The following is a 12390-nucleotide window of genomic DNA, read 5'->3' as shown; positions in this document are numbered from 1 at the left end:
TGTGGAGCGCCTCGACTTGTGTCTCTTCCCCTTGTCATGTGGCGACATCCTTGGTCTGCTCCTGATGACTTTCTCTCTCTCTCCTTGTAGCTACTCTTCCAGTTTCTTCTACTGCCTCCTGGCTGCTTCCTGTGGCCTTCTTTGATTGATGCATCCGAATTTCTTCTGTTTATTAAGGACTCCAGTAATATGGATTAAAGCCTACCCTGATTCAGTTTGATCTCACCTAGATAAGATCCTAGAAGATCCTAAGCACCAATGGGTCTGCACCTTAATTGATAATACATTTCAAGAGGTCCTATTGCAAAAGGGTTCACAGCCACAGGAGTGTGGGTTAAGATTGAGGACCTGTCATTTGTTGGGATATAAAATTCAGTCCACCGCAGTCATCATTCATAACCCTTGTTATTTCGGAAGAATAGGAAACGAGTCCATTCATCTTCTGTCTGAAAGGGACCTCGCTTGCATGTCTAAAATGGTCCAGTGTCCACTATCACTAATGACAACATCTGTGACTTTCAGACATGTCAAGGATAAGAACATAATAGAGCTGGTTCATCAGGTTTCCATGGGAATGAAATATTTGGAGGAGTGCAATTTTGTACACAGAGATCTGGCTGCAAGAAACGTATTGCTGGTTACTCAACATTATGCCAAAATCAGTGATTTTGGACTTTCCAAAGCACTTCGGGCTGATGAAAACTACTACAAGGTAGGAACCCCTTAGCTCATATTAAGAGTAGCAGGTAGTAAAAGTTGGAAATGCAAATGATTGTTTTCTTCATTTCATTACAGTAGGGTTTTAAGAAGTGATATTTTTATTTAAAATTAACTATGTAAAACCTTTTCTTAGCAGGCTTTGATGCTATTGTTTAAAATATAGAAATGCTTTAATACATCCTACCTTAAGATCTAGTCACAGTAGTATTTTCCAAATTATGTTCCTTGGAACCATAGGGCATCGGGTATTATTTGATGATTGATTAATAAAGAAGAAGAAGAATGGAATACCTTCCTTAAAACACTTTGGAAAATAGGAATTGAACAGGTTTCATGGCTGGGGTGTTTGTCAGAGCCTTTATCATGCTAATCTGCACTGCGAATCTCAGTAGAAGGTTTTTGTCTGCTGCCTTTCTAAAATCTTTGTTTTGTGGGTTATTATCCCATAGCATATAGTTATGATCTTTTCCAAAATAACCTTTTAATGGACACCCCCTCTGTACATGTAAAAGAAAGAAAAAGAGGGTGAGCATTGTCAAATGAATCCATCATCCTCTTCTAATACAGGATTGATGGCCCACAGTATTCCCACTAAAATGTGGAAATAGCTCTATTGATGTAATTTGTATGAAGGTGAATTAAAATGTAAAAAAAAAAAAAAGCATTTCTGGGAAGCAAAGATTAAGGTACTTAAGTGAATGGATGCTAAAGAAGAAATAAGCCCAGGCAGAAATTATGAAGAATTAACCATGCACTTCCAGTAAAAACATAGTGTGTAATGGCCTCACTACACATCTCTGAACTCTGAAATGAACTGCTAACAACTAAAAGAAGGGGGAGAAAAAGATTAAAAAGCTCCAACTTCATATCACCTCAACCACAGCATAGAAGCAGTCTGATGATTGGCTGAAAAATGTAATGGAATTAGGGGCCAGCTGATGGAAGAGGGTGCCCAGAGCAGAATTCCATTCTGTAGGTCTCCAGAACATCCAGAGTTCTCAGAAATAGAATGACATACCCTGAAACTTCAAGCTAGCAGATGGTGGATGGAGGTGGGGAGGTATGGCAGAGGACGTGGGGGTATTACAGCATTGTTTGCTGAGCTCTGCCTCCTTGTCGTGGGTGGACAAGTGTGCCCAAGTGGGAAAACCCAACCACTCAGCCTTTCTTTGAGTAGCAGGCCACGGGCAAGTAGGGGCAGATAGTGGCCCTTGGTCAGCTGAAGTCAGCACAGGGCAGGCTTTCTCCTGTCGAGTATGGAGATTCAGCCTTGGGCCAGACCTGCCTGGAGCCCCGGCTCCTTCATAAATTACCCGCTCCCCCAGAGGGTGGTCTTTGAAGGATGAGCAGTCATTAGAAGGCCATCTGCCTAGGCCCTATTTTGTCAAGATTGCAGGGAAAACAGGACAACCAGAAGTAATAATGGAGAATGAAGACCACATGTACTTTTGAAACTTTGGAACACATCTTCCTGACGATGAAAGAAGGAAAAGGAAATATGGCCTTTTTTAAACCAGAACTCAAAGAGGAGGTGGAGGAATTGAAAAAAAGGAGAGGCTGTTCTGGTTGTTTGTTACTACATAACAAACCACTGTAAAATGTACTGGACTGAAACGACAAGCATTTATTTGCTCACACGTCTGCACTTGGGCAGGTTGGATGGAGAGGGCTGATTTCTGCTGCATACTGGTCTTCAGGAAAGGCTCGGTGGCACGGAGGAGGAGTTTCCACATTGCCCCTCACGCAGCAGCAGTTGATGGTCCTGGACTGCCCCTGGCCTGCGGACAGCCTCCCACCAGGGGCCTCTGAGGTTTGGGGGGTAGACCCCCCCTCTTGAGAGGTGTAGTGTAATGGGATTTGGGAACCAAATTTCTAACTGCCAGAGACCTTAAACAGATCTCTGAAAATAAATGAAAAAAGGAAACCACTGAAGAAACAAAAGCCATGTAAGAAGCAGAAAAAAGAGATTGGACACTACTGAACAAATAAGCGACCAGATGTAGGGTTTAAGAGCACGAAGCCAAAAGAAGTGCAGAAGAATAAAGAAGTAAACAAGATGGAGAAATGATAGCTGTGGAAGCAGATGTAACTGTGCACTGCAGTGTCAGTTTGTGCAACATCGAAAGCGTCAACACAAGTGCCCTTTGATCTAGAAGTTCCTGAGAACAGCACCCAGCACCCGCACATCTGGGCAGATAACAGACAGTCAAGAAGGTTCATTGTGGCATCACTTACAACAGCAAAAATCTGGGAACTTCCTGAAGACCTCACAGTAGGAGACTCGTTAGATTAATCATGGTGCATTCATGCAAAGAATACAATCCAGCTCTTTAAGATGCCCTTATTTTCATGTGCTGATACAGAACTATACTGATGGCCCATGGTTAGTTAAAAAGCAAAGTGCAAGAAGTATATGTCCTCAGTTTTGTTACGCTAAAGAGTATGTGTTGTCGAGTTATGCTTATAAATAGAGTTTTGTAGAACGAGTCGAGAAAACATGAAAAGTGACTGCTTCTGTGGAGGAGGATTGGGAGGTAGAGATGAACTCTACATTGTATTGAAGCTTTTTCTAAGATTTATCTTTTTTTTAGTTCAAACTTCAGGATAAAATTGAAATAACACACATGCTTATATTGTTCACAACTTTTGAAATCAAAATCTAAAAGTCATATATAGTGTGTTTGAGACATAAGTATAATCCATTTGTGTCATCTAGAGGAAATCTTAGATTTCCAGACCCAGGTCCCCAGATTGCCCCCTGCTGACCCATCACAGTGCCCGTCACCTCCTTCGCCCACCCCAAAACTTTACAAGATTTAAAGAGTAACGTCAACAGGAAATAACAGGGCTTGGCTTCTCAGCAACAGTGTGCTACGTTGATTCCCAGACCCCAGAGGAAAGGGTTTTATGATGCACAGTTTCGATCTCCTTACTACCACTTGCTTTTTGAATTACAAAATTGAGGACTTAAAAAAATGCTAACAAATAGACCTCTGCCAAAATATCTAGCATTAATTTAAAACCGTAGACAAATTCACCGTAATAGTTAAATGTACTCTTGAACTTTTCAATATTTCTTAGAGCATAATCATTAAGTTATAGTCAGGCTTGATATATTCATGAAGGTCATGTACATAGTTTCAAATCTAGACTCTTTCATTGCCATGTACAAGCTACATGAAGATGTGAAGAGCCAAAATAAGAGGTGAGAGAAAACAACTAAGGTTTAAGTGATTTGGGCTGAAACTTAAAAATGAGTACATTCATGTTTTTAAGATTCAGACCAAATACACATGCATGCACACACACGCACATTTTGTGGGTTATTTTATTTATTTATTTATTGGCACAGGCAGGCACCGGGAATCGAACTTGGGTCTCCAGCATGGTAGGCAAGAACTCTGCCACGGCGCCACCATTGCCTGCCCTTGGGTGATTTCACTTTGAATGAAACGTCTTCATTTGCTTTGCTTTCAGGCCCAGACTCACGGGAAGTGGCCCGTGAAGTGGTACGCCCCAGAATGCATCAACTACTACAAGTTCTCCAGCAAGAGTGACGTCTGGAGCTTCGGCGTGTTAATGTGGGAAGCGTTTTCCTACGGACAGAAACCATACCGAGTGAGCTACTGCCATTTCATTTCACAATTGCATGGCTGTTAAAATGGTTCAGCACCTGGATTATTTTTACAGGAACCTGAAACTCATAAAATCCAGGCACCCTTTCAGACATTGGCATGGAACAGTTAATGTGGCCTCATTTTAATCTAAATTGTAAAAGAAGTATTTGATGCTGAATGGACATTATGGGTTTTTGTTCATTGGGCATGAGACATGTAACTATGCATAAAGTAGATACCACATCATTCGTTGGATTTAAAATAGAAATTATGATATCATATAGTGTCAAAATTCTTTTGACACTATATGATATCAAATTGCAGGTTGGTTTCATTTTTCTGGATTTTTAAACCAAGTTTAATATGCGTACAGAAAAGTACACAGATCCTAGGGTACAGTTCAGTGAATGTCCACAAATGAAACCAGCATCCAATGAGCAGAACCCCAGAATCTCCCTCATTGCCATGCAAACAGGAGCCCTCCCCCTGGGCAACGCCATGTGGCTTCTAGCATCACAGATTTGTTTCCCCTGCTTTCGTACATTCATACGAAATCATACATCCTGCATTCTTCTTTTGTGCTTTTATGAGGAGTGGCAGGGGCTGTTTGTTTTGCTTTTTTTGCTTAACGTTATGTTTTAAGAGCTCACATATATTCTGCATGTTTCAGGGAATGAAAGGAAGTGAAGTTTCTGCTATGCTAGAGAAAGGAGAAAGGATGAGCTCTCCTCCAGGGTGTCCAAGGGAGATGTATGAGCTGATGAAGCTGTGCTGGACGTACGAGTGAGTACACAACGCTTCCCTTTGATTAATCCAAACGTCCTTCAGCCACATGCAATGGCTGGGCACTAAAAAGAACCATGAATCCTATATTTTCATTAATCCAGAAGATATTCTAGGAGTCTCGTTTCCTAGACTGCTGAAAGCAAATACTATGGAATAGTAAATTAAACAATGGGGATTTATTAGCTTACAGTTTTGAGGCTGAGAAAATGTCTAAATCAAGGCATCATCAAGTCAGTGCTTTCTTCCTGAAGACTGGCTGCCGGCCACCCCTGGCTCCTCACCACAAGGCCAGGCCTACAGCAGCTCCTGCTGGTCTCCCCCTTCTCTTCCAGATTTCGTTGTTGTTCAGCTTCTTGCTTCCATGACTCTCTCTCTCTCCCTCTCTGTATTCATTCCATTTATAAAGGACTCCAGGAAGAGGATTAAGCCCCATCCTGAATGAGTTTGGGGTCACACCTTCACTGAAGTAGCCTGCTTCAGTGGGTCCACACCCAGAGGAACGGATTGACTTTAAGCACATGCTTTTCTGGGGGTACACACAGTTTCACACCACCACACCTTCTAAATAAACAACGTGGTAGAATAAAAAAAAAAAATACTTGACTCTGCTTCAGGATAGCTTGCTTCCTAGACCATGCTCTTGTATTCTTCAGAGTCTAAAGAACACAAATCCAGGGTATCAACATGTAAATGTGAGGAGCTTGGGGGGCCAGTTGAAGTAAAAAGATGTTTGCAAAAGTGCAGGGCTATGTGCAATTTTGGGCAGTAGGAGTGAAGAAGTACCTAATGGGTGAATATGATACTTTCCTAATGCCCTGATGACCTTTAAGGGTGAGGCCAGCTTGTAGATGGACTGTCCAAGGTCGCTGTCCCTGCAAAGCTGCTCAGACTTTGAAAGCACCATCCTCATTATCTTCCCACCTGCCTTGCCTGGCAGAACTTGGATGCTGAGCCATACTTTCAAGTACTCGTGAATGTTGTACTTCAATTGATGTTCAGGGGAGCTTGGAGGGGAAGGAAAATGCACTGGACCCGAGAATTAGAGAAGCATCTTCTGATCTAACAAGTGCAGCCTGTGGAATTCTGAGCCCCCCATTCTACACCTTTGATCCTGATTGTGCCCAGAGAGCCCTTGCATCACAGAAGTGATGTAGGTCTGTGATCAGGGGGAGCTCTTAGACTTGCCATAAATTTAGTGCTTTGAGGGCTCAGATTCCATCTCTGCTCCCACCTGCTGGCTCTGCGGGAGCACCTGGAGAATGAGGGACATTCCAAAAGCTTTCAGATGCCCCTGGCATTCTGCACCCACCGGAAGCATCCCAGCTGCCACAGTGGAGAGTAGAAGTAAAAATTCTTGTTATTTATTTCGAAGCAACTCGGGGTGGTCAGAAGGAAAGGGCCGAGAGTTGCCCGTCCCCTGTGCAGGAAAAGGGCCTGGCAGGGTCCTTTTTGTACCAGATCGTTCGTGCTAAAGGGATATCACTGGGTCAGCAACAGAGAAATATCATGAATAGATTTTAGGGGTGCAGAGCCCATTCCCTGAAATCCTGACTTAATTCTCCTCGTGCCCAGGCCAGATTTGTTAGAACCATTGACAGGTTGGGCCCAGCTGTTTCTGAAATTGAAATGGAAGGTCTAGGCTAGAAAATCTTGGGTGTGTAGGGGAAATCATATGGAGAAACAGGAGAGAAATTAATTCCCGGAGAAGATGCCACGGAACCTGGCACCGAGACCTGAGGGTCTTGTCCTCCTGTCTCATTCTGTGGCACCTCCCCGAAAGGCGGACCAAAGGAAGCACCTGCTCTCTGAGACTTTCCAAGAAGCCCCATAAATGTGTGTAGGCAATGACTCTTTTGTTCTCCAGAGCTCCAGAGGACCTATAAAACTGCTGGGAACAGGACAGGCTTTTCCGGGCTTTTCACAGGCCACATAAACCCTGCTATGTTTTTGAGCCCCCTGCCAGGGGTAGTCCCTCCCTGAGAGTTTGGGTGTGGCTCAGACTTACAGGTGGGGGCTGTGCGTCACAGCACGTTTCCCCCCCGTGTACTCCATTGCCAGGCTTCTGGAGTCTCACCTGATCTTTTCTGCCCAAGAATAGTGCTGCAGATAAATGACCAGCTACTAGAAGCATGTACATCGGTGGACCCTCCTCAACACCCCCAACGCTGGCCAGAGGCACAGGCTGCCCCCAGGAAGCAGAGCCTGCCCTCAGCGTATGTGGGTCTCCTTGGGGAGACTTCTACTCCCTGCTGTGGCGGCCGGGATGCTTCCGGTGGGTGCAGAATGCCAGGGGCATCTGAAAGCTCTTGGAATATCCCTCATCCTCCAGGTGCTGCTGCGGAGTCAGCAGGTGGGAGCAGAGACATATTACTTTGTCCCGCCTGCAATTCCTTTGGAAGGTTTCACTTCCTTGGGGGCAAAAATGTCCTTCAAATTGTTGTGAAACAAATGGAAAAAACCTGGACCTAATCTCCTCGGCTGGGATAGTTACAATTAGTAGTTTTGCATTTAATTTTACTGCTTAGCATGTTTGTTTCTGTTGGTTGCATCTTTGGGGTGGATATTTAACAAAAGAAGAGCAGGAGGGTGGTGACGAGGGGAAGGGGTTCAGGGGATGGATTTGGGGTCCTGGCCTTCCAGCTGGCTCTAGAGTGGGCGCAGTGGGAGCTGCTAAATGCTCCTGGCACCTTGGCACATTCGTTTTGATGCTTGGAGAATTGGAAGCAGCTGGCACTCTGCTGGTCTCTCTCCTCACAACAGGCGCAGCTGCTTCTCTGTCATTGCCCAGAGGATCCACCAGGGGGCACAACGCGAAGGGCGAAAAGGGTTCTTTTCATTCAGTGAAGTTACAGCAAACTAGAGCACTCTCCTTTGTTTAATGGAAGATTATTTCATTCCTCTTTGTAGGTATACTACAATGGGGATATTCAGTTTCCTTGCTCTGTTTTTGTCATTGTCAGACACTGGGTTAAAAAGAAAGAAAATTTTTCAAAATTTATTTTCCCTATTGGAGATTTAAAGTCAATTTAATTGAGATTTACAGGGAGGTGGGGTATTTCTTGCCTGTTCGATCTCAGGTCATGCTCTTCAGGGGCATGAGCTTTCTAGTTCCTCATGAAGGACTAAGTATCGGTTCCAAGGCATAAATGCCAGTGGATTAGAAATCATGGAGGCATACATCAAAAATCAGAAATGACGGCTGAATGCCAACCTTTGATTTTTTTTTTCCCAACAAAACTATACTTTTGAAGGTGAAATTTTTTCTAGTAGTGACCTGAAATAGGGGAGGGGGACGGTGGGGGGGCAGATTTGGTCTAAACATAAAAGTAAGTGATACACAGTTGAGTGATTAAAAAAAAACAACTTTTCTTTGGGCATGGCCAACAAAACGAATCCCAGAGCACCAGGCGGTGGTCCGTGTACCTGAATTTGTGGTCCGTGGCCTCAGGAAGGCCCCACCCACCCCACCCGCCCCATTTGCCCGGCTTCTGATCCATTCAGGGACAGGTCCCGGGAAGGACTTCAGAAGGGCCTCCGACATTCGTGGGGGACCCAGAGCGGGTGGATGTCATCCTGTACCCTCTCACTTCACCAAGGGGAAAACAAGATGCTCAGACCCCATAAAAGTCCCATGAGGGGCAGCATTCAAGCCAGGAAGGAAACTGGTCCTAAGAAAAACAGGAACCAGCAAGGGAGGCTGAAACTGTATTTTATAGAGTTGATTCATGTTCAGGGCAATGAAAGAAAAAGCTGGAATTCTTTATCCTGAAAAACAGTCTCTGACCTTCTGGACGGGGGCCTCGGTTTAATGGAGAAAAGCTCTGGGCACTTGGGACTCTCTGAGCATGGGGAATATTCTAGATGGGGTCACGATCTTCTTTAAGCTTGTGTATGCCCAAGGCATAGTGTGAGATTTCAGGCCCTTGGCAAGGTGTGCCCCTGCCTCCTTCCTAAGCCCTTTCTTGGGGAGCGGGACCCCTTCCAGGGTGCTGGGGCCATTCCCTGGGCCACTCCCACGACCTGAGCATGTGTCCTGGGCCCGGCTGCCCTTCCAGGTGCTTGCAAGAGCAGGAAGCCAGCTCTTGAGTCCATCCAGGCCCCGCAGAGCTCACGGCTGGGGGACAGCGTGGGGGTCAGGCTGTCAATCACAGGCAGAAAATGCAGTGCATTCTGTGGGCTGTTCAAAGGTGCTGGGCCCAGTGGAAGTTCAGGTGGCTGGGAGGGTGCTGCATTTGTTCATGGAATTTTCATGGGCCTTCTGTGCCGGGGTGACACAGCACAAGGGAGTGACGAGGTTGCCTGGGGCACAGAAGCAGGACAGAGCTTCCGGAATGCGGTAGATTCAGGGAAGAGGATGGAAATGATCCCCGTATATTCTCCAAGCTTTTTGAGATTTTTTTCATTTTTCTGCCGTTGTAAAAAGTCAGCCAGTTTCAGTTTCAGCAAGACTATACACACACATATGTATACATATGCACACACACACATATATCCATTTACATGCTGCAGACACATATATACATACAGACATATATGCATATATATACCCATGCACCCATATACACACATACACACCTATTTATACGCACACACATTTATACCCTACAGACATATATACACACACATATCCTTACATACACTAGAGACATACGTACCACATACAGACATGTGTACACACATATGCACACACACACATATCCACACAGGCACATATATATACACACGTACATACATAAACGCATGCACCCCTGTGTACACACATGTACATCCATACACACATTTACACACTGGAGACATACACACTCATGCACACACACACTTTTGAATTTTTCATTTGACACAGGTCAGCCGACTGCCCTCCACCTCCTGAGTGCTGGGGCGAGGACTATCGGTAGCTCTTCCCTCGTGGGGGCTGCAGTGCTGGGCTGGGGGTGGGAGGGGCGGACGGCAGGGTGGGTGTTTGAAGCCAAACATGAAGCAAATTAACCCACAGCTATGGGCAGGCGGGGGGGATCACGTTTTGCTGAATAAGCACCCACTGGGAGCCCCGGAGGAGACTAGAGCAATTGTGGGGCTGGGGTCCCACAGCCCTGCCTGGGTGGGGGAAGTGGGAGGGAGAGGAGGGGAGCCGCGGCGGTGGGGTGGGGGTGGGGGGCTGGGCAGTAAGAGAACCCGGGGCCCTCCGTCCGAGCGGGGGGTGGGGGCTGGGGGGTGGGGGCTCTAGACCTCGGGGTTTGCAGCCCCTCCCCGCTTCTGCGCCTGCGGAGCCCCGACGGGAGCCCTCTCTCCAGCATATCGCCCCCCGGTGACGCATCTCTTCCCTTTGCAGGGTGGAGGACAGGCCGGGGTTCGTAGCCGTGGAGCTGCGGCTGAGGAACTACTACTACGACGTGGTTAACTAGCAGCCCTGGTGCCCGCCGGAGGCTGCCTGCGATCGGAGGAGCGGCAACAGGAAAGCATAGTAAAAGGAGCTGTTTTTGAGTGTTTTGTCCATCTCGCTCAGAAGGGCAGGCCTCGCGTGGATCGCGGCCACGGCCACCGTCAGCCACAGACCTTGCCCGGCCACGCCCGCCGCGAAGCCAGCCGGGTCCCCAGAGCCTCCGCGTGCAGCTCCGCCGGCCGCAGGATCGAAGGAGCGGCTGGACCGGTTTGTTTTCCTCGGATGTGTAGTTTTCACGGCAGGTTATTTTTCGGATCTGTGGCCGGTTCCTTTTATGTCTCTCGGGCTGTCCGTGTCCTGTGCTTGCGCCTGAGCGTGGAGCAGCCTGGAGGCGTCACCATGGGACTGGAGCCCTTGCAGCCAGCCCAGAGCTCTCCCCATGCCCTGCTGTGCCCTGAGTGTGGGCGCACGGGTTGGAAGGACGGGAGGGAGGACAAGACAAGGAGTCGGTCATCTCCGCAGCATGGCATGGACGGCTCTCAAGATGGATCCCTCGCCGCCCCAAATCTTTCTCGAGGATAAAAATGCATTGAGGCTTTGTTTTCATTATTTCAATTAGCTTGACCAGGGCAGTTTCTAAGCATAGAGCTGGTTAAGAAAAGGAAAAAAAAAAAAAAGAAAGAAAGACTATGGATACTGCTTTGGCTCTCAGTTATGACACAGAAGACATTTACATTAAAACTGAGAACTACTGGAATGAATTGGCTTGGCTTTCTTTCCCTATAACCCTATCTCCTACAGACCATTTCAGAAACTGTACTTGTGTGAAAACTACTAAATAAAGTTCTGAACTGGAGACTGTGTAGGGGAGGCAGGATGTTGGTCATATGGAATCTAACGGGACGGGTTTTCCAGGTGTCTGTGACTTGAAAGCAAGCAGAGTGCTTCGGCTCTGTCATCTAACTTGGCTTGGTCCCAAGCTTTGTCTCCTCCAAAGAGCTGAATTCCTTGTCTTTTTTCTGTATCTTTAGGAGGAGGGAAACCTGGTAGCTAAAGCCATCAAATAATGAGTGTCTGAAGAAGTTCTGACTGAGTATTTTAAGTGTAGCTTTGAGTGGAAGACCTGAGAATTCTTTTCTAGTCCCCTCGTCCTAGTATTAGCCAAGACTTAATATTTGAACTTACATAAATCATCAACTCGCTGGTAGCAGTTGTACTTGTGGCTCTTGAAAATAAAGAGCTATTTAGTCATCATTTTTATGTCCGAGGATGCATATCAACCTGGAACCCTCTCATCTTCCTCTACACCTAAAACATTTAAAATATATGCACAGCCTAAGGGGTGAGGTAGGGTGGGGTGGGTGCTGGAGAAAGGAAGCCATCAGTGCCTGGTCTTGGCCAAATGAAGGCGCAAGTCACGCCTAGAACTTGCCTTAAGAAACGTATAAAAGCTGTTCACTCCTTTGTGAAATTACATGACTTGGTAGGTTTAATCATTCTGTTAGAGAGAGGAATCCTGTGTGCTGGAAACATTGATGAGGCACTCAAAACAGGATATTTATATTTCCTGATATTGAAAAGATCAATGCCAAGATCTGCACTGGCCAGGCCATTTAGAGTCATAGAAGAAATGGTTGGGTGTGTGGATTTTCATAAGGCAGTGAGAAAGAGGTTATCCTACTAAAGACCCACCCCCATGGTGTGTGAGATTGCACGCTCATAGGAGCCAGGTCAAGTGTGCAGGGAATGTGTGGAGTCCTTTTAGCTCTTGTACCTGCTGATTTTCCAAAGCCTGTAGCAGCACTCCCTCCCCCACCAGGAGTGCGAGATAAGAAACCTCTAGAACGTGAGTGAGCAGAAAGGAGGGAGGTGCTCACCCCCCAGAAG

General features: G+C 46.3%; 1 protein-coding gene across 5 annotated transcripts in view; it reads left to right on the top strand.

Annotated features, from left to right (window-relative positions):
- SYK (spleen associated tyrosine kinase) overlaps window positions 1–11260 on the top strand; it is a 59147-nt gene extending 47887 nt beyond the window's left edge. For 3 of the 5 annotated variants that reach the window (XM_077139508.1, XM_077139523.1, XM_077139516.1), the window contains 4 exons: window positions 523–712; window positions 4198–4338; window positions 5008–5120; window positions 10453–11260. In XM_077139508.1, coding sequence (XP_076995623.1) covers window positions 523–712; window positions 4198–4338; window positions 5008–5120; window positions 10453–10525 — 517 coding nt within the window. In that variant the 3' untranslated portion in view covers window positions 10526–11260. Of the gene's footprint in view, window positions 1–522; window positions 713–4197; window positions 4339–5007; window positions 5121–7216; window positions 8362–10452 lie in introns of those variants that run through there. The other 2 variants (XM_077139500.1, XM_077139497.1) reach the window with 2 other exon arrangements.
- Window positions 11261–12390: the final 1130 nt, after the last annotated feature.

Source organism: Tamandua tetradactyla, chromosome 2 (assembly GCF_023851605.1).
Source record: "Tamandua tetradactyla isolate mTamTet1 chromosome 2, mTamTet1.pri, whole genome shotgun sequence".
NCBI lineage: Eukaryota > Metazoa > Chordata > Mammalia > Pilosa > Myrmecophagidae > Tamandua > Tamandua tetradactyla.
The sequence above is the reverse complement of the archived record's forward strand: the minus strand, read 5'-3'. Positions and strand labels throughout refer to the sequence as shown.